The sequence below is a fragment of the Gallinula chloropus genome (assembly GCF_964237585.1).
Source record: "Gallinula chloropus genome assembly, chromosome: 2".
Classification (NCBI taxonomy): domain Eukaryota; kingdom Metazoa; phylum Chordata; class Aves; order Gruiformes; family Rallidae; genus Gallinula; species Gallinula chloropus.
The window spans coordinates 97,992,644-98,013,421 of NC_140086.1; the positions used below are offsets into that span (position 1 = coordinate 97,992,644).

Consider the following 20,778-nt stretch of genomic DNA (forward strand, 5'->3'; position numbering starts at 1 on the left):
ACTTGGTGAGTATAAATGCCTCTGTTTTGCAGTGTTCTAATGGGTATTGAGGACTGGTATTAAAAAAAACAAACCAACAACCAAACCAGGACATTAGTCAGCATTTAGATCCTTTCTATTCCTCTTCTTTTATAATGTAACTTTCTCTCTGGAGAATGTAAGGCAGGCAGCAAATGCCTCGAGCATGTCTCATAGTGTGGTACTGCCTGTGGTGAGACGAATTCCAAAAACATTAACAAGGGCAGTGGAACTTGAGGTGTGACTGTGTACTGCTAGCAAATCCTGCATACCTGATCGGGGATGGGGCGAGCTCCCTCTGAGCGTGACTGCAAAGTTGTGACTGCAAGCTGGATAACCAAAGAGCAGTACTTGAGGAATACTTTCCACCAGGCTTTTCACCAGAACAGATTTATACATTGCTCTCACAAAGTTATTCTTCAAGTAAAATTTAAGAAGTGATGAGTTTATTGGTTTACCTTTAATTTTTAAGTATTCTTAGTTCTAAATAATAAATGACCTTGAAAACTTTTCTGAACAAACAGAATAAACATTGATGCTCAGCATTGCTTGCCATCCACCTTTGTTATTTGTTTATTCCTTAGTGTGAATTTAAGGGTGGCAGTGTTGTTGAGTTTACAATTTTGTAAAATTTCTGATCTTTCTAGTTTTGTTGGGTTTTTTACATGATTAAAATCTGTGTACGTCTTTATTTTCCTCATCTTATGTATATACTTGTAATGAAAACATCTACATTTTGTGATACATTCTCTGCAGGTCCGAAGAGGGCTCTGATGAATTATGCAACTTCTGGTGTTTAGATGTTTTCTTTACAGGCTGATCATCATTATTAGAAATTTAGCTCTTCAGCTGAGTTAATGGTATCTTATCTCACTTGGCATCAGAGGAGTCTTCCTCCCAGCCACCTTGTTTTTGAAGGCTTATTTCTTGCTTTGGGGTGGTAAGGAGAGGGAGAGGGGATTGCATTGCAGAAAGGATAGAAGCTGGGCAGACTGATAGAAGTGACTGCCTGAAACCTCATTGCTTTCAACTATTAATAGTGGGTGGTGCAATCTTTCCCCTCTCTGAGCAGGAGGATATTATTACCAAATATCAGTGGTCAAGGTCACTACTCTTTACAATATAAATCAAATATACTACTTCCTAAGGCCCTGATTGATGGAAAATAAAGTACAAACTGTCAGGAAACAGCTTTCCCAGCACTGTTGCTCAGTCATGAGGTGGTCGCTAACCTTTTCAATACAACTTTAATATTCTATTGCTAATTGTATCGTTTAAAGCATGCGAGTTTTTAATAGTTATTCTAGGAGGAATGCTAATTACTGCACTTTAGAACTATTTTTGCTTATTGGAAGCTTACCAGTTAATAAATTGACTACTGGTAACAACCATTAATGCAAAGTCTTTGCTTGGGTAATGTCGCTTGCAGTGTTTAATGACTAGACTTGACTGACTTGCTGTAGAGGCAACACAGAATTAGTCATTGGCTGTGAATGTTAATCACTCCACAGCAATGATAAGTTACAGCATTGTTGTAGCACTCTTGTGCTCGTAAAATGAACTTAATAACCCACTGCTACCCATGGGATAAGCCTTCCTCCTCCTTCCCACCCCCTTGCAATTGAATACCCAGTCTGGCTGCATAATAGCCTTGTGAAATACTGCATTAAAAAAGAGTGAGCAGCTGTATGATAAAATAAACAGCTCTAAAACACATTTGTTAATTATCTCTTTCTTTTATTCACAGAGGGTGTTTGTGAGATATGGCTGACCAGTGAAGACACAGGGGCTTATGGCAGAGACATTGGCACAGACCTCCCTACGCTTCTGTGGAAGCTGGTTGAAGCTATTCCTGAGGGAGCTATGCTGAGGCTTGGCATGACAAACCCTCCCTATATATTGGAGCATCTGGAGGTAAGGAAGAAAGGAGAATCCATTTACATACCAGCATAGATGGCCATTGAGTGTGTCAGCGTGGAACCCTGTGTATAGCACGTTTCACTTTCAGCGGTAGCTTTAAGAAATTACAGGCTTCAAGTAAATTTATAGAATTAGACCGACAGTGTTAAGCCACTTGCCTGATACAGCAAGTTATCATGATAATAAGATACTCAAATCATTTTGAAACGACAGTATTACTGAGGTCTCTGACCTTTGGAGTGTTGTTATAACGATGCTGCATTGGTGTGCACGTCTTTTCAAGAACTAAAGGAAATGTCATAGGCAAGCAACGGACTGTGGATGTGAATTTGTCTTCCTGCTACAGTTCAGATAAACTGGTCTCACTCAGCAACGTACTCTTTATCCTATGTCAGATCCTATTCTGAGAGTGTGTACAACTGCCATGATAAGAAATGGAAAGTCTTAAGTGTCCATCTGTGTTCAAAAATTTGCAAACAGAAAAATTGCAACAAAGTATTTCAGTGAGATTAGAAGCAACAAAGTCTACAATAATGTGAATTTGAAACAATGTCCTATCTATGCAGAGCTGGAAGTGAGAGTTTTGTCTCAAAGGTTGGTTAGTTTGGTTGAATTCTGTCACCATCCATCAAAACTTCTTGTGGAAAGAATGTAATGTTAAAAAGGAAGAAGAAGCAGAGAAGGATATAGCTGAAGGTAAATTTGTAATCGTGTGTACCAGTAATACCCTGGTAGATTGTTGGTGTCCATGCTGCTTTCCCAAAGATACTATGGAATTAAGGACTGCACTTACCTTTTCTTAAGATGTTAAAGATGAGATTTTCTCACCAGACTGCCATACCTTTACCTTTCCCTATTGAAGGGCATGAGCTAGAGGAGGCTCATCTTGATAGGAATAAATAATTTTTCACTTCACTAGCTAAAGAATATAAGCTGCAGAAAACTGCAAGAAATTTCCCAGTCCATTATTTTATTCTATGCTTTCACAGATGCTTCACTAAGAGTCTTATATCTGAATATATTCTTATACTGAATTTTTACACAGTATATATTCTTACACTGAAAAAGAAACCTTTAGGAAGTGCTTTAGTTGTGTTTCTTAAAACTTTGTGTTCTATTGCAAAGTCTCATGTCTGTCACAAGTTTCTCCTCTTTTTTTTTGAATTTTAACATTTCTCAGCATCTTTTACAAAAGCAAATCAAGCTTTTAGCAGCATTCACAGTTAGCATCTTTTCCTTCATTTTTAACTCACATTATTAAAAGTGTTTTGGCAGAGACTGCAGCTTTTGTCACTGCTGCTCATCTTATGAGCACTCTCAGAAGCTCTATTTTTCTTGAAAAAAAAAATAATTTTAGTCGATTGCTGGAAATAAGAAACTGCTCTGCCCAGCTAAGGGCCAATGCAGTAGTCATAATTCGGTATTATCTGAGAAAGGTGGACAGTATATTGCTTTCCTTCAATCAGTAGCCATCTTAGTGGGTGTGAATATGTCACAAATCTGTGAATGCTTTTGATTCATGATCTCTAATCTTCCTGCTTCTAAATTTCCTCGAAAGTGCTGTAGGCAGGACTGTCTTTGACCTGACTCATATTCAGGAAAAGTACTCCAATATCTTTAAAAAGGAAGCTTTAAGCATAATGACAGAGGGAGAGGAATTCATGAAACCTCTTAAAAATGTTTATCTTTAATGTTCCCATGCAGGATATGCATTACATGTTGACTGGCCCTTTTGTGCAATAGCAACATCTGCTATCACTTGTCCTCTTTGGTGTTTCATAGAACTTTCAGTTTATATAATGTCTTTTTAGGGATTATTAAATCACGTTTCTGTGTTTCATATGGGCCCAAGAATTAGAGCTTGTAATTTGGTGAAATAATTTTGATTATTTGTCAAATTTGTGATTTTTTTTTTTCTTTTTGCCTTCTGCATATTTGTGTAGGTCCTCTCTTCCCAGCTTACCAGACCTGTATCTGAAAGATCACTAGGGAATGTTAGCAGTCTCCTGTATACATTTGCACCAGACAAAATAAACTTTTTATGGGGAATGTGCTTTTAACTTTTCAGTTGAGGAAAGGGTAAAACTGTGATTTATTTTTAAAAAACAAAATAAGTGAAACTAGAAGTTGATTAACCTTTATGTCAGTTGATTAGGATAAAATCCAGATGTAGTTCTGCTATCTTGTAAGAAAGGTATGGTTGCAAGCATCTTTCATGATTTTTTTTAAAGGTGCTGCATTTTATTAATTTATTTTGTTACAAGCTCTGTTGCTAATTAACATAACGTTTGGCTGCCTTTGAAAAAAATTACGTGGTAAAATCATGTGTCTTTTTTTGTATCCATTGGAAAGGAAATGTTGTTGTTCCATTCATGTTCTATTCTTTTTAAAATCAGAAATTTTCAGCAGTTGCATACATCTGTACGTACATAAAGCAAGGCAAGGCTTTATTTCACTTTAGTAATGAACACGTCTGGTAAGTGGCATAGAGAAACAGCAGTCACGTAAAAGCATAAATTAATTTTAAGATCTGGACAGAGCTTCCCTGGAGGATCAGCCAAAAAGCAATGATTTTGATTCATTTACAGTTTTGCCATATTTATTGGCATTTATGTACAGGTAAAAGGCTTGGCCAGTTTTATGTCTGTCTTATTCTTATAACTTCCAAAGCTATTAACAAAGGTTATATAACAACATTTGCTTTCTCCAGAAATACCCAGTTGTAAACTAAATGCTTTAAAAATACCAGTTTCCAAAGACATTTACATACATTTTTAAAATGCTGATTTGTGGTATTGCATTAATCCCTCTATCACTAGAACTGGTTTTGTACTTAAATGTGAGTTTTTAAAACATTTCACAAGTGCTTGTTTTCCTTAGATAGCCATGTATTTTAATCTCTGGTTATTCAAAGCCATTGGCTTGGAAGTGACGGGTCTCTTTTACTGTTTGCTGGAGATGCTGTACCTTTCAGTTGTCAGAACGGGAGAGGATGGGAAATACAAAGAAGAGGGATGTGCAGATTACTACTGTGAGTGGCACAGCTGCAGTGGAAGCAAGGAATTGCTCAGACCACAGTGACAGTGCTAATTCCTCAGTGAATGAGGAAAGAAGTTCCCCCTTTGGATAATATGACTGAGTAAAGGACTAAAACTTTTAAAATGTATTATTTTGTATCCAGTTGAAGCCTAAGTTATGCATACTGTTCTAGCAGCATGTGGAGCTGCCCACAGAGGGGAGGCATCTTCATTGTTGGGTTTTTCTCCCCTTGTCCCACACCTCAGTCCCTTGTAATATGGCCAGTTCATACTGTTTGTGTTGATCAGGTGGATCTGATCTCAGGATGTGGTACTGTAATCTTTAGACATGAGGTATTTTCAGATACATATTAGTGTCTTGATAGCACTCAAGAAAATAGATTGTGTCCACCAACTAAAATGATACACCTTTTTTATACTATATGGATTTTCTGTATACGGGTGGAGAGCTTTCTCCTTTATTAAAGGATACTTAGCCAACTTTTTGATGAGCAGCTTGATAAACTGCTTATAGATGGAAAGTTATTTTTAGGTGCCAAAAAAGTGATTGCAGGTTCTTATTTTTCCCTCAAACAAATAATTTTATAAACATACTCTGAGATGTTGTCTGCATAGGAAGAGTACAATGGATAGGATTATGACCACAGATCTATTTAAACTGTCAGCATCATTTCCTTTACACCCAAGTCTGTGGCTGGGTGTCAGCCCTGTGAGTCTTTCCACTCATAAATATAGTGCCTGCTCTCACAAGCTCCCAGGAAGTGAAGATAGAGGAATAGAAAATACCACTCAGTAGTGTTTCATCTGCCTCTGTATCTGGGAATCAGTTTCCGGGTATCCACTAGGAAGTGCTGGCCAACAGCTCTTGCTGTTTGACTCATGCTGGAGGCCATGGCAAGATAGGGAGGAGGAGGAGGAGGAGGAGAGCTTCCCTTGCTCAGGAGTGGTGGGACAGAGGAGGGGACGAAGGAAAACTGCAGGTATTTGTGACTGGCCTTTAGGCTCTCGTGCTGGAAGGCTTGGTAGGTGTGGGGGCCTGGGCCAGTGGTTGTTCAAGCTCAGGTTTGTTATAGGTAGGGAGTCAGTTTAAAGTCTGACTTCTGAGGTTTTATTTGTTAAATACAGTGGTAATAATGCATTCTGTGCTTACAGATGCTGGTAGCATGAACTGTTTTGGGATAGAAAGCAACCATATGTTTTCCAGAGATAAATACTGCATTCAGTTGGGCCTTCTTGTTTGTAAAGAAAGAATTATTTAAAACCATGTGGGTTTTTGTAGTCATGCAAATTATTAAACACTTTTTGATATGCTGTATAATGAGCTAACCATTAGGAAAGAAGGACTTTACCACAGTTAGTCTGGGTATAATCTAAAATAAGCAATTTGTTTGCCATTTTCTTCAGCTTCAGATGATGTCTGTACTTACGTTAGTGAGCAGTACAGAGTAATAACAGCAGATCAGGAAATCACAGAATTTCATAGCAAAGCCACTATAACAACATTATCTGCATTTTGGAGTATTTACTTCAAAATAAATCTAATCCCCTTAACCAAACTTTCCCACTAACCATGGTCCAAAGCTGTTTCAAAGGCAGATCACTGATTTTAATCCCTCTGTTCCCACCAAGAGCTTGGAGCACATTTGCTGTGAACCTGGAGTATGGCCACTGCTCTGATTTCCTCCAAAGTTAATTTAGTTTGTGTGTGTGTGTGTGTGTCCCCAAAGTCACCCTCCAGACTGAACAAACCCAGGGCTGGAAGGGAAGCATGGGAAATTGCAGTTTATGATTTCACTGTTGCTTCCAACTAGCACGTTAATGTGATCACAGCCAGCGCTAATGTGACGTCTCCTGCCTGAGGTTTGCTCATACGACAGAGAGGGTTGTTTGATGTGGTATAGAAAGTCTGAAGCAGACACCCCAACATTGTTTGTCTCAATCCTGGTACTAAGATCGAGAAAGAAGTTGGAGTTTGCAGAAGGCATCCTCAGGTTTCCTGGTTTCCTCCTAGAGAAAATCTGGCCAACCAATGTAAATAGTATTGTTTTCCAACGGGTGCTCTCACAGTCTGAGCAGTCTGTGTGAATGTACACATCGTGACAGATATGGCTTGCTTGTCTGAAGTCTCAAATCAAGATTTTGAGATATGTGCCCTTGTCCAGTGTCTTTTAGTATGTTGATGCCTCATGGCATTGAGGAAATCTTGGGATTTTATGTATGTGGCCAAAAATTTTAGTTAATGGACATGAACTTTGATCAAGGAAAAATGCTTTTACCTTGGATACTATTTTTTTAATTTTATAAAATGTTAAAGGTGAAGAAAGAAGTTAACATTAGGGTCCATTTTACAGTCCTGAAGGCACATGTGTGCAGTTACCTTGTGTACTCTTACCCATATGTATTTGCATAGAGCTACTGTTCAAATTACACAGACTGCCAGATGGCAAAGATGCTATCGCCCTATAGTATCAACATGTACCAAAAGTGACATAAGGTGTACATCCTGCTCTAGAAGTAACCTCCAGGCATTTATTCTGTAATCATATTATGGAGTTATTGGCTAGTGTTCTAGTTAGGCAGTGTTTTACATCCAGTTGCAGTGACTAATGGAGGGGGAGGGTTGGGAAAACTCAGTGGTAGTAGGTAAATGGTGAACGGGAGTTAGTCTGAAAAGTCAAAAATGAGGCCAAATGTATAGGAGGCTGAAATGAATTAATGTTAGTGGCATAGCTTTAGAGACTAATTTTTGCCATGAATATATTTCGCTTTTCCTTAGGTTTCCAAGTTCATTTTTGTGTTCACTACCCGGGGCTCTGCCCAGATCAGAGGGGAATGCAGATGATCCAGACTGTGGCAGGGCAGGGCCTCTCAGCTCAGCCTTAGCTTCCCTCCCGTGCAGATTTAACCATAACTGCACTTCCAGAGTTGTCTGGGATTTTAGCGCTGCACTTTCTGTGAGTGATGGGATGCTTCCAAATCTGTATAAAGGAGGCAGTTCACACCTGCCATTCCCGTAAGTGCTTAATTTCACATGACGAGATGAGTAGTCGTCTTTGTCACCTGTCAAAATGAGTCTGTCTCCAACCATACCATATGCCATCTGTGGGCTTTATCTCCGTTATTAATTCAGGACATTTGAGTGATACATCAGCCGCTGAGATGGAGTCTGCATGGCGGCAGCGTCTTTAAATGCGGAAGGTGTGCCAAGCGTGCCACGAGTCGCAATGCTACTTCTTTGCTCTTTTGCTTTGATTTTTCGTGTCAGCTAGGTGTTTATGTTCCCTAACCTCATTGAGGCTGATACCAAACGTGCCCTGACACAGCCCATAGATACCTAGTAGAGTAAAATTACTGATTCATTTCTCTTTTTTCCATACTGTGCTTTTTTTCCTCTCAGCCCCCCAAATGCTTTTGAGCATCGTGCATAAGCTGGAGTTTCAAGTGAGCAAGAGTGTAAGCTGATGTGAAACGCCTTTAAAGAGGGGATAATATGCACACATTCTTCAATGGCAAATAAAAGGGCAGCATGATTTCAGGAATTAAAGGGCCTTTAGGGCATGTATTTGCTTTGTTTCTAGTATTATTTTTGTTGTTTTCATAGACTGCTGCATTTGAAAGTGCCAATTAAAATCTGTTGATTTGACCAGAAAAATTGAAAACTGTGGCATACATTTAAATAAATGAATAGTTAAGCCCTTGACCTCTTATTACTGTGAGTTTTGTAGTGTTTTGTAGTCAGTGGACCATACAACTTTCCTCTGCTGCAATTACACAGTTGTCTCTATGCAAACTGTGTTTGTCTTGCAGTAGCATTGAAAGAAATCTTAGATACTGGGGGAAAGAGGAGAGGGGCAATTGCATCTGGGCTTGTAAGAAAGAAAGCAAAAAGAACAAAACATAAACCCAATGTGGGGGAGGGTTGCTTACCATTTTCTTGGAATTATGTTATATGCTTATTTGTCCTGTGGAGGCTGTGTGTACATCTTTGCTTCCTCTGTGTATTCCATCTCTCTTTTTTTCTTTCTTCGTGATAAGATACTTGGTTTGTCCTTCGCTTCCTCTTAAAGTATCCTTTGTCTTTGGGGTTTCCAGATACAGCGCGTTTCCTTAAAATTATTCTTCACAACATAGTGTCATGGGAACTTTTTCGGTGGTGAACTCACCCCAGAGGGAATATACATTTGCATATTATGGGGTTAGGAAAGGGATTAATCTCTTCTGTGCTTTGAGATATATGTTCTGTCACAGCACTTGCTGTAGTCTAGAGTTGCTAGATCTTGGACTCACCGGGTCCTAATGTCCATAAATGCTTGGGGACCTGTTGCTGCCAGGTGGTGGAATACGAATTAGCTTAATAGAAGTCAAAATAAGAACCCATCTTACACTTCTTGAAGGTTTTGTGTTGTATTTGTGAAACCCAAGTGTCTTTAAAAACCTTGACAATGTTGCTATAATGTGAACTTTGATGAACAGTTAAGGTTTGCTTCCAGATAATATAGAACGGAATATTTGGGGTGCTGGGAATGAAGTTACTATTCTTTGTAACACCAGTAGAAAAAAATGCTTTGAGAAACACTGAGAAAGAGCTGCTTTTATTTGTACAAGATTCAGTTCTTCAAGACAGAATATTTTATGCATGCATCTAGTGCTCTGCTGTATTTAATAATCTGTGCATAAAAATTGGTGTTGCAAAAAGGGGTTAACATTAAGTAGCACGTTGCTTGACCAGGTAAAGCCATGCATGCTAACTGCACCTTAATTATAATTTGCTCATATGAATGTTTGTCTTGCTTATTAGATATCACAAGAATGAAGAGTATTTAAATGCAGACAGATCCACTCTCAATCTTGTCTTGAGTGTCAGGTTGTCTGTCGATTACTTACAATACTGTCTCATCCCAGAAGACACATGGCATACTTCATTGCTGGGTTACTAGCAGAAAATAAAACTCGCTATTAATTGGGAGGATTGTTCAAGGAACGGGTAGTACATGTATGTGAAACTGAATTTTTTGCTAAATGGAGTGAGAATTTTAGCAGTTGCCATCAGCTTCAAGGTACTGGGGTAGAAGCTATTGTCAAATATATAGCTTGCATAACAAACTGTGCCATCTTTTAATATTTCTGCCTTCATCAAAAAAACAAATAAGATCTCACTTTCCTAGTTATTTATGTTACAATAAGTAAAGTTCTATCAGCTACTCACCGTGCTGTTCCAAAAACTTCTGTTTAGTTTAGATGCATAAACTCCTTTGTTTTCTTTGATAGATGAGTTGTCACATTCACTGTGCTTTGCAACATTATCTCCATAATTTTCAGTAAGACTGCTTGCTTCATTAGACTTTGGCATTTGTTTTTTAAAAGTTTGAGCTTTTTTGAGATGATTATTCTTTAAAAATGTGTTCTAGAAAGTTTCATAAAACTGCACATAATATTGGCTTTGGATTTCTGTACTTCTGTGAATTGGGGAAAAGACACAAAATCTCTTTGAATTCAATTAGTTCAGTTATGTTAAATGTATAAGAGCTGCTGAAGAATGTAAATTCCATACCTATCTTATCATTATGTTTTTGAATATTTTTATTTTGAATATTTTTATCCAGCAAATTGGATATCTACGAAACACAGCAAGTGATATCACTTGCCTAAAGGTTCAGGTTTTGATTAAAACCTACATATTTTCCTTCTACCATAACCCACTAAAGAAAATGCAATTTTAGGTGTTGCACTCGCTTGTTTGAAGTAGAGGGAAACAATGGGGAAGCTTCCTGGCACTGCATGAAACTAGCAATCCATTTCAGTCATCCAGGTTTCTGAAGACAAAAAGGTAGTGTGACAGCCCTGCTTGCCTATTGTAAGCGTGTGCTTCTCCATGCTTTAATTCATTTTCAAGGTTTTATTAGCGTAAAATATGATTGAGACGGAGAGTTATTTAAAGTAGCAGTGTGCTGTTGGAATAAATCACCTTTTTAGGGAACTTCCCAATATGTCTTTCTAATACATACTGCAAAGAACAATATTAATTTATTTCAGGAAAACAATATTAAATTTGAGGAGTGCTTAATGATGAGAAATTAGGGAGCACCATGGAGAAAATGAAAAGGTGTGTATGTTCTTGAACATCAGAATTAATCATTTCAGAAAGCATTAGCATTAGCTTTTTGGTTGGGTGGCCCTGAGTCATTAAGGTATCACTGCAGCCATTAATTAAACATACGTTTTACCTTAAAGTTAATCATAGAATCATAGAATTCTATGATTAATTAAACATATGTTTTACCTTAATCTGTTTCTTGAAACTGGACAAACAGCACTCAGAAGCTCCACATAATCTCTGTGGGATTGACGTAATGATGACTGCAGCAGCAACAGCAACCGTTTTCATTTTTGAAAGCACTGAGCCTTTTCCTGCGTGTTGCCACCCACGCCACCGCCAGCAGCTGGTGTGGGAACCGAAGGTGCACAATTTCTGGGGGAAATCGGTGTGGTGGCATTAATGCTGAACGTGTCCTTGAATCAGCGGTGTCTGAGTGAGACAGTTGCAGAGACTCAGATCACAGAATCACAGAATCAGAGAGGTTGGAAGGGACCTTGAGAGATCATCGGGTCCCACTCCCCTGCCAAAGCAGGTTCCTTAGGACAGATCACACAGGGAGGCGTCCAGAGGGGTCTTGAATATCTCCAGAGAATGTTGTACTTGGGTTCACTGCTCCATACACACTTGAGGAATAAGCAGTCGGCATCTGCCCAATGTAGATGCTAATCCCAATGTTAAAGTCACGCCTACTTTATACATTGGAAGCAGGCTGTGATAGGGATACCAGTTTCCTTATCATTAATTATTTCAGCAACCCAGGTTAGGACATCTGTACCAGGAATTATTGTTTTTTATCAAGCAAAGACAAAAACTGGTACTCCGCAGAGGCTCGTTCTGTTCTTGGGAACACCATGTATGTGCAGGTTGTCATATCTTGGAAAGAAACATATGTCCTGATTCACTGAATAGGAGAGTTCTTGATATTTTTGCATTTAAAAGTGAAAATCAGGCAGCTAGTATCTGGTGCAGGGTGTTTCCTTGTTTGCACACTGACTTATGGGAAGAGACACAACAAACCTGAGCTTTAACTAGTAAATACAGTATTATGGTGTTATCTGAGTGTCACTTTGCAAGAAATCCTGTTACCTGTCCTCATTTTTAATAAAAGATGACGTGGCAAGTTTTTGAAGGCACCTTGAAGTGTTTTGTTTGGCTTTGTTTGTTTTTTAAGGGATTAGGCTTAATATGTAGCCACGAGGGACAAAAAAATAGTTTAGTTAGCTAGGTTTGTCTGTTTTATGAGGCTGGATCCCACACCTAGGAGAACAGCTGGGAGCAGCTAGGGCTGAGCATATGGCTCTTATGGCCTGTTCTCCTATCAGCAAATCACAGCTTGCAGTCTGGTTTGCATCCACTTCTAAGGGTGGCCTGAGCTAATACCATTTTTTTTTGTTTGGTAATGTAGAAGGCATTTTTCCCATATGACAAAACAGATTTTTGCTCTCCATCTGGCAACCCGAAGATTTGATTTTCAGGTTTAAATTACATTGGTCAGAATTGTGTGGGCTTCTAAGTCCTGCAGAATGCTGGGATAAAGACCTGCCCGTAAGTCATGTCATATTACATGTGGTATGGGCTGCCACTAAGCTTGTCTATCAAGTGGCTTCCTTAAATCTCCCCCACTTCATATACAGATGAGGGGGAGGCATTGCCTTCCAACGAGTGTCCCTGGGGAGGTGTGTGATTATACATCCTACATGTTCTTTGGTCTTTACAACCCCATTACTCATGAGGGGGTGGGAAGCGGGAGGAAGGGTCTCTGTTAGTTTTAACAAAACTGTTACGGCCTTTCCAGACTTGATCATAGTGTGTCATCATTGCCATGCCCACATCACTAGATCACATCTGTTCTTGAACTGCACTGCAGCAGAGGAATGTATGAAATGGACCACGGCCACTTGATTTTTATCCAGACTGCTGGTGGCGGCACCACTGGGCTTCTGAAAGACAACAGTCAGTGGACACCCCTTGTGACATATTCCAAGCTAACATCTGCCACAAGGGGAAGAAGTTTTGAGGGAATGCCATTTTGTCATGTTTCCATATGGATGAGCATTTCTTTAGGCTTCGCTGTTGGCAGCAGAAAAAATCCTTTCACTAGGAAGCAAGTTACTCAGATCATTGTGACTCAAACACGAGGCAGAATTCAAGTACTGGATTTTTGCCTGCTTCCAGTTAGGGGAAAGAATCGCTGTCTGCACAGCCTGCTGGTACTGACATAAAGATGCACAGATATTGATGTTTATTGTCTTTGTGATTCTCTATGGTTGCGCATGGTGTCATTACAAACAGAAGGATTGATTTTCTGGTTAGGTGGTTAAAATTGTGTATTGTAATTGCTGGGATAAAATATACTGACTAGATAAAAATCTTTCTGGCAATGTGCCTTGTGTTCTAATGTACTACAGCTGCTAAGAACTAGAAAAAAAAATATTTCCTATGTGATCAGTATCCTAAAGGATATTTCACATACATTGTTAGATTCCAAATGTAGATGATTTTTTGTAAAGTCATCTTAAAACAAATTGTGCTACTCTGACCTTTTCATTCCTACATGAAATGTTGGTTTTCTGTAGTGCTTCCTTTTGTTCATGTAGGCATTATTAGATTCCAGGGGATGGGAGGAAAGGTAATCAGCTGTTTCAGTCTTGATTAAAGACAGAAGTTTTCTTTCACAGTCATATAATTTCAAAAATTTGTTCCTTTATTATTTCCAGCTGGAAATAAAATTCTATATGGCATTTTTTTTCCCTAAGTGAAATATATAATTATAGCTAGTAATACAAAGTACTTTGTAAAAAAATATATATATATACACATATATATAAAACCCCAAAAGAAAACAGATGTTAAGCTTAGAATGTTGAGACACTGTAAAGTACGTGCATTTGCCCATGATGTCCTTCAAGTTCTCTCTGGGATATTAACTAATAGTTTTATTAAGTGATGAAATCTCGTATTCTGTGTGCAATCTGGGGTGCGGGAAAATATGTCAGTATTGAGTAAGTATGACTGATAAGCACATAGCTGTAATTTAATCAAGCCTATGTGGTCAAGTAATTCAGTGTAGGGAGGATAGAAGGTACGGCTGTACCAGTCTTACCTTAAAGTTGTGGGTTGGAGTGTGGTATTCATATCTGAACACTTACACAGTTTTGAAGATTGTTTTGTCCAGATTCCTGAAGTAATGGTGAAAAAAACACTTTTGTTTAGTTCATTATTCTGTTTCCTTATGAACGGCTCTAAAAGGTAAATTTAAGAACAGTAGTGGTACTTGGAAAACAAATGACAAAGAAACTGTGAGTGATCAGGTATTTGTCTTGTGTTTGCTTGGTTTGTGCTAATAATTTGTATTCTGATAAATTCACCCTGTTTATAATTATGATCCTGAAGTTATTGATGGGAAATCAGTTTAGTACTGGGTCCTTAGATTCTATGCTTGAAAATGCAGGAATATAATCAAATTGGACCTCAGAACGTAAAGTCCATGTAGTTAATTTTGTGAAGCTTTAGATATAGAAAGTCAGCAAAGAAAGGACTTCATAGTAGAGAGAGATGTTTGCAACCTCCTCTTCTCTGGAAGGAGCGCTGAGTGTCCAGAACATACCTGAGATCTGTGACCACAGTAACTGGGCTGTATTAGGCTTTTTCCAGATACATATTTTGTGTTGTGTGTACATTTCTGATAGGTATGACAAGCAGTTCACCACCTAAAGAATGCATGTTCTTTGGTATTGAGGAGCTGATGTGCATCTTTCTAAAACGAAATTATCAGTAATGTTTTTGAGCTTAGTTTCATGGCTCTTACTGCATGCAGGGACCTGCAGTGACAGTTGAAAAGTTCAGTTAGTTAATCCTAGGCATTTTGTGTCCTATTAGTATAGAACCGAGGAAAATGGTTTTTAATGACAACAGTTGAGTGCTTAATCCTCAAAGATATTGGCAGTAGTCATTGCAGAAAACATATCATTTCTTTTTCTTAAAATGCGGGGGTAGCTAGACGAAGCAGCTCTGACTAGAGTCTTACTTATGGCTGCTGAACACCGTTGGTGTAGTTGCTCTTACTGGGAGCATAGTTGAAAGTTCCCTCCTAGTCACATCCCTCTAAAGGAGATCAGGTGTGAGACCAGCAAGATTCCGCACGTTACTGCAAGATAAGCAGCTAGTGGGGCTGGGGTTGGTTGCATGTTTTTTGGAGATCCTCTAGACAGGAAAACACTTTTTGGTTTTTTACAATTTTGTGTTTGTGTGTCTTTTTCCATACTTTGCAGCAAAATTCTCATTTTTTTAAGGCAAAGAAGAGAGGAAAACAACTTCACATAACTGGAGAATTTCCTCACTTGTGACTTTAAAAAGCACAACTTTGTGGTACAACACGGTAGTTTCTCATTCTTTACTATGAATGGTGTCTTGAACATGGGTAAATACAAGATAGTTACGTGGGGTTTTTAATTCCTGTGGAACTGCAATGTGTGCCTAGTTTTATAGGCAGTTTAAGAGTAGCTGCTATCATAGAATCAGCACCTGTTTCAAGGTTAAAAAGCACACCTTAGAAAAATCTAAATGCTGTTTAGTTTGAAGGCAAAGGGGAAGGAACAAAATCATAAATATCTTATTTTTTTTAATGGAATATTTCCTCTGGTTTTGGGGGATATAAATCTCTTCTCCCTCCCCCCCATCAAATGCTTCTCAGCATTACAAAATCTGGGAAAAAGTAACACTGTTGTAGGTAGAAATTCTAATAAATACTTTATTTCCATCAAAAAGAATTTGCAACGTGATCATAAGTTGAAGGGGGCTGTTACTCAAAAGATGCTACATTTGAGGACTGAGAAAGGAAAAAAAAAATCTATGTTTTAGGGTGAGTTGTTTTCAAGAACTTAACAAATTCAGAAAGCTGTTATGAAACTTGGCTTTTATTGGTTTCTTGTATCATAAATCTGGTTTTGAAGATTGGATCATTGGAGTGGAATAATAGGTTCCAGCCCTTTTGCCATTTCTCATATTTTAGAAACATTACCGATAAACAAAAAAGATCACAGGTGACTGCTAGGGTGTTTTGTATAAGCTACATTAACAGTGTTTTCTGAAGCTTAAAAGAGAAGGAATGTTTTCATCATTTTGTTACTTTATTTTGCAGAACTTGTTCTGTGCTGTTTCCTCTTGAAAATAAATTCTGGCTGAACATCTGCAATTATTAGCAGCGTAGGCAAATGCTTCCATTTGACATGGACACAGATAATTTGCCTGGTTGCATGGTGGCCTTTCTTTTCTGTTCATGGAGCCAGTTACCTGCAGCCTCCGCTGCGAGCCAGATTCACCACACACAGCAGCAACAGGATCTTAGGCAGAAACTTTCAAAACTGCTTTCAAAAGTGATTTGAGAGAGTCGAGTTCTGTATGCTTGTTTGTCAGATGAAAGGTGTGTGTGGAGAGAGCGTTTTTTTTTTCCTTCTTGCTCTGAAAATCAGTGCTTTTGAAAGGCAGGTACCTGAAAGTTGAAAGCCACGAGTGTGTTTCCCTTCTCTTTGAACAATCTAGGCCAACCTTGTAGAAATACCGAGAGAAAATCTAGATGCGTGACTAATATTGCTGATTAATGATCTGGAAAGAATTCATAAATAGTTGCAACGTACCAACTAAGTCTGGCAGCAGTATGTGTTGTCAGACAGCATGTCGATGCTGTCAGAGAAAACAGGAGAAATGGTCTGAGTGAGCCTGCCTGGAGCACGAAGAGGCACATGGCAGAAGAGCACCGTGGATGCTCACTGTGCAGGGAGAAAGGGAAGACCTGGTTGCATGTGTGGCTCTTTGTCCAAGTTCACTTACTTTTTGCAGGTTAAAGGTTATTGTACCATATTGGACACAATTTAGGTGCTGTTTTGTCTCTACTTCTAAAAATGTTTGCACTTTCTTGCTGAACTGTATGTCCTTAATTCTGTAAATAATGAAAAGAAAGGAATGTGACTACCATATTCTGTTCCACATCTCATGTCCCATCACCCTGCCAAGCCTCACTTGGGGGTTTGGTTTGGCTTTAATTTGGGGATTGGTTTGTAGTTTGCTCTTTTCAAGTTGTCACTCTGCTTTAGCTGCCCCCTGATGAATTCTATTCATTTCATAGCCAAACACTTAATTCCTGGAGGCTTATCTCTGAAGTAACACAAGTAATGTATTTCAGACCAGTATGGGAGCAGGTTTGCAAATGGCCAAATATGTATTAGTTAGCAAATGGCCAACTTTAAGGATGCTCCAATTACAGGCATTCTCATACTAGTTTCTGAGAACTTACTTGACTGACAGGAAAACATTTAACCCTTGCCATCTTCTGAACTTGAAAATAGCCACTGTCTGCAAGCAATGACTTTGACAGTACTTTGCCTGTGATTTTTTTCTCTTAATTGAATAATTAAAACTCTAGTTCAGAATGTTACACCTATCTCAAAGGATATGCAATCCCATAGCTTTCTTCTTATTTTCTTAAAAAACAAAATTCCTTCCAAATACTTTCACATGTCCCTACTGTTTCACCTGGGCCACTACAACTCAGTGTTGTTTGGGTTACAGAAGTATTATTACTAATATCTCATATATTAATTTAAAGGAGTTTTGTGTATTCATTTAGTAATGATTTAAAGAGCTTTTTTTTCTTTTTTTTTCTTTCTTTTTTTTTTTTTTAAAAAAAAAAAAAACTCTTAGGAAATGGCAAAGATTCTCAATCATCCAAGAGTATATGCTTTTCTGCACATACCAGTCCAGTCAGCCTCTGACAGTGTGCTTATGGACATGAAAAGAGAATACTGCGTGGCAGACTTCAAGCAAGTTGTGGATTTCCTTAAAGAAAAGTAAGTCTACCAGTATTCGAAAAAAATAACAGTATTGGGGTTTTTTTGCAATGTCAAGAACATGTGTCTGAAAACAGTTACTTGCAGCTTTGTCATTAAGGTATGAAAAGGAATGAGCATTAAGCTTTCAAAGTCTCTGAGTTTTCTGTAAGCCCCTTGATGTGGTTTGCCCCTTTGCTTGAGCTTTTATAAGCATCTTAAATCTCTGCATGCCGTGCCTTTAATTTGTCAATATATTCCTAATCTTTTTCAAATAATAGATTCTTAAATTAATTTTTTATGCTTAAAGTACTATATATAGACTGCTTGAAGTTAAAGTTATTAAAGTCTTCTTTAATGTGGCTTTTCAGCATTGTGTACTTTGTGTACTGGAGATGATCCAGCTCCAGCAAATGTGAATGGATTCGTTTGTTGGTGGGGTTTTTTTTTAGTAAGTATTTAATGTCCTATAGCTGATGTATATGTACATCAATAGAGGGATATTCTGATCTTGCTTGTGGGACTGATGATTTCTAGGATAACTTCAAAATTATTTCCCTTAAAAACAGAACTAGTAGTGAGAAATAAAAGAGTGTATCATACTGTGATACATACCTGAGGATGAAAGTTATATTCCCCTGCAAAGCTTTTGTAACTGCAAGTATTACTTTAATATCCAAGGTAATCTTTTCTTAGCTTTTAGAATTTAATAATGATATACTTTCATGGATATTTCTGCACCAATTGTCCTAAAAATAGATGTCAGGAGAAATAGTCATGTCACCTGTTCAGCTACTTTATCTCTTTAATCGCTTTTCTGTTGTAGTTTGTGTTTTAACGAATTAAGAGTCATGGAGTTGTATCTTTGATTCTTAAATTGTATTGAAATACATGTACATCAAAGAATCAAATTTTGATAAACATTTTCATGATAAAATTCTGATGATCATTGAACCATCCAGCAGTCTAGCTCTGTAAAGCACGCCATGCAAGACCTGTATGGGAACTCCAGTATGTAAGAACGAAAAGCAAACCGGCACAGCAGAATGTATTTTGCGAAGTGTACGTGTAGCTTTTAGGACATTCCTATGCATTTGGGACAACTGATGGAATGGAGCTGCTTGTTTTCGTACAGATTGGTTGATTGGGCATTAATTTTCCAACCTAGGCAATGCACACAAATTTTTGGCGCTTAATTTTCATGTGATATGGGTCAGTATTTGTTTTTAATTAACAGTTATAATTTATTATCACATGTCTTAAGTGACAACTGTGTCAGTTTGTGTTAGTTGACTTGAGCTGATTCATTACTCTCTTCAGTAGTTTTAGCATTGGCAGCTATTATCATAACAGCAGCTGGATTTTCGATAACCTAGTAAAGCTGGCACATGTCAGGGCATATGGGAATTTATTAAATCATTCAGCTCTTTTACACAGAAAAGAGTGAATTACTTAATATCCAAATTTAAAACAGCTGTTCGTTGACTATACAGTAATATATGACATACATCTTTTTCTGCTGGCTTTTTTGTAGTGAACTTAACAAGGAAGAAATAATTGGCTTGATGTCTTAATTTTAAATAATAAAAAGCTTTATTTATCCTGCTTATTAAGAAATTACCAAATTATCTAGTAGTTCCTGTTGGAAAACAGTCTCCAAATATTAAGATGGAAAATTCCTTGTACCATATGGCAGCAGGATGAGGAAGCTATGCAAGGCAAAGAAAATGTTTTAGATATTTGAACATGTGCACATCTGTAAAACTAATTATTTTTTCTTTCGCATTTAAGAGCATAGTGTCTTCATTTGTAGTCTCTCTGCTTATGGCAGCAGCCAGCTATTACATTCCCATATAGATATTCCCATAAAGATCTCATTGCAAAGCTGGCCAGGACTTAACATTGCTGCAGACAACACCAGAACCTAGTGCCAGAATAGCTAAAATTAAGTATGTTTGAACTTCTTTAATAGCCAAAAGGGATTATTTCCATCTTCCATTTATCAAAAAGGAAAAATAAACCAAAAGTATCCCCTGTATCTCCTTTCTCTATTCCTGGGGCTATAACATAATCTAGAAGCTTCCTATGCAAAAGCATGGCGCCTTCATCTCTAAAACATGACATCTGTTCTGATATTATCTTCATCTAAAACTCTATTAAATCAATAATTGTATAGGCTGACCTGCTGAAGAATAGAGACATGCATTGAGGAATTATATGGTTATCAGTTAAGTGCTTAGTAACTTGAGTTCATACATTCTAAGCAAACAGAAGTTGAAGTACAGTAAGTAAAATACAAAGGGAAAAAGGAAAGGAATGAGCCATGCCAGCTTTTGGGTTTGGAACCCCAAAGTGATTCCTGCATTGTGCTTTTCTTAGTCAGACCAACAAAACACTCTGGGCCTTTTTTGTTCCAGAAGAAGGAACAAATGACTTTCCTTCCTCTGGAGAGCCAGGAGTGATTGCAGAGGGTATCTCTTTCTGAGTGTGGGGATGTATTTGTATCCTGGTCAGCGCAGAATGCCTTACAGAGAGCCAAAAGTTCTCCAGAGCAATTACTTTCTGTGTTGTAACTCACTTTTCTAAAAGAATGGAGCATTCTAGACCCTCTGAGACTGTGAAGTTAGGCATCTTAGACTTTTTTCTTTTCTTTGAGAACTGCCTTCAGGCAGGACTCCTATAAATCAACTTTTAAAGTTAATATTGATGTTCTAGTACAGTCTTTTGGTATGCAACATTTTTGGGTTTTAGAGCCATTTTCCTCATCCAGGTCACAATAATTTTGCTTTATTATGAAGATCAGTAGCAAACTGTATGGATTGTAAAGCCAGAAATACAAATCATTTAGACTGAAACTCTGGACTACACAAGTCTTGTTTTA

The 20,778-nt window shown here is 38.0% G+C and overlaps 1 protein-coding gene across 1 annotated transcript in view; it reads left to right on the forward strand.

Moving 5' to 3' along the window:
- Positions 1–20,778, forward strand: part of CDKAL1 (CDKAL1 threonylcarbamoyladenosine tRNA methylthiotransferase) — a 414,385-nt gene that overhangs the window by 256,255 nt on the left and 137,352 nt on the right. The window contains exons 10-11 of the mRNA XM_084280398.1: positions 1,766–1,932; positions 17,773–17,918. Of these exons, the coding sequence (XP_084136524.1) occupies positions 1,766–1,932; positions 17,773–17,918 (313 nt within the window). The remainder of the gene's footprint in view (positions 1–1,765; positions 1,933–17,772; positions 17,919–20,778) is intronic.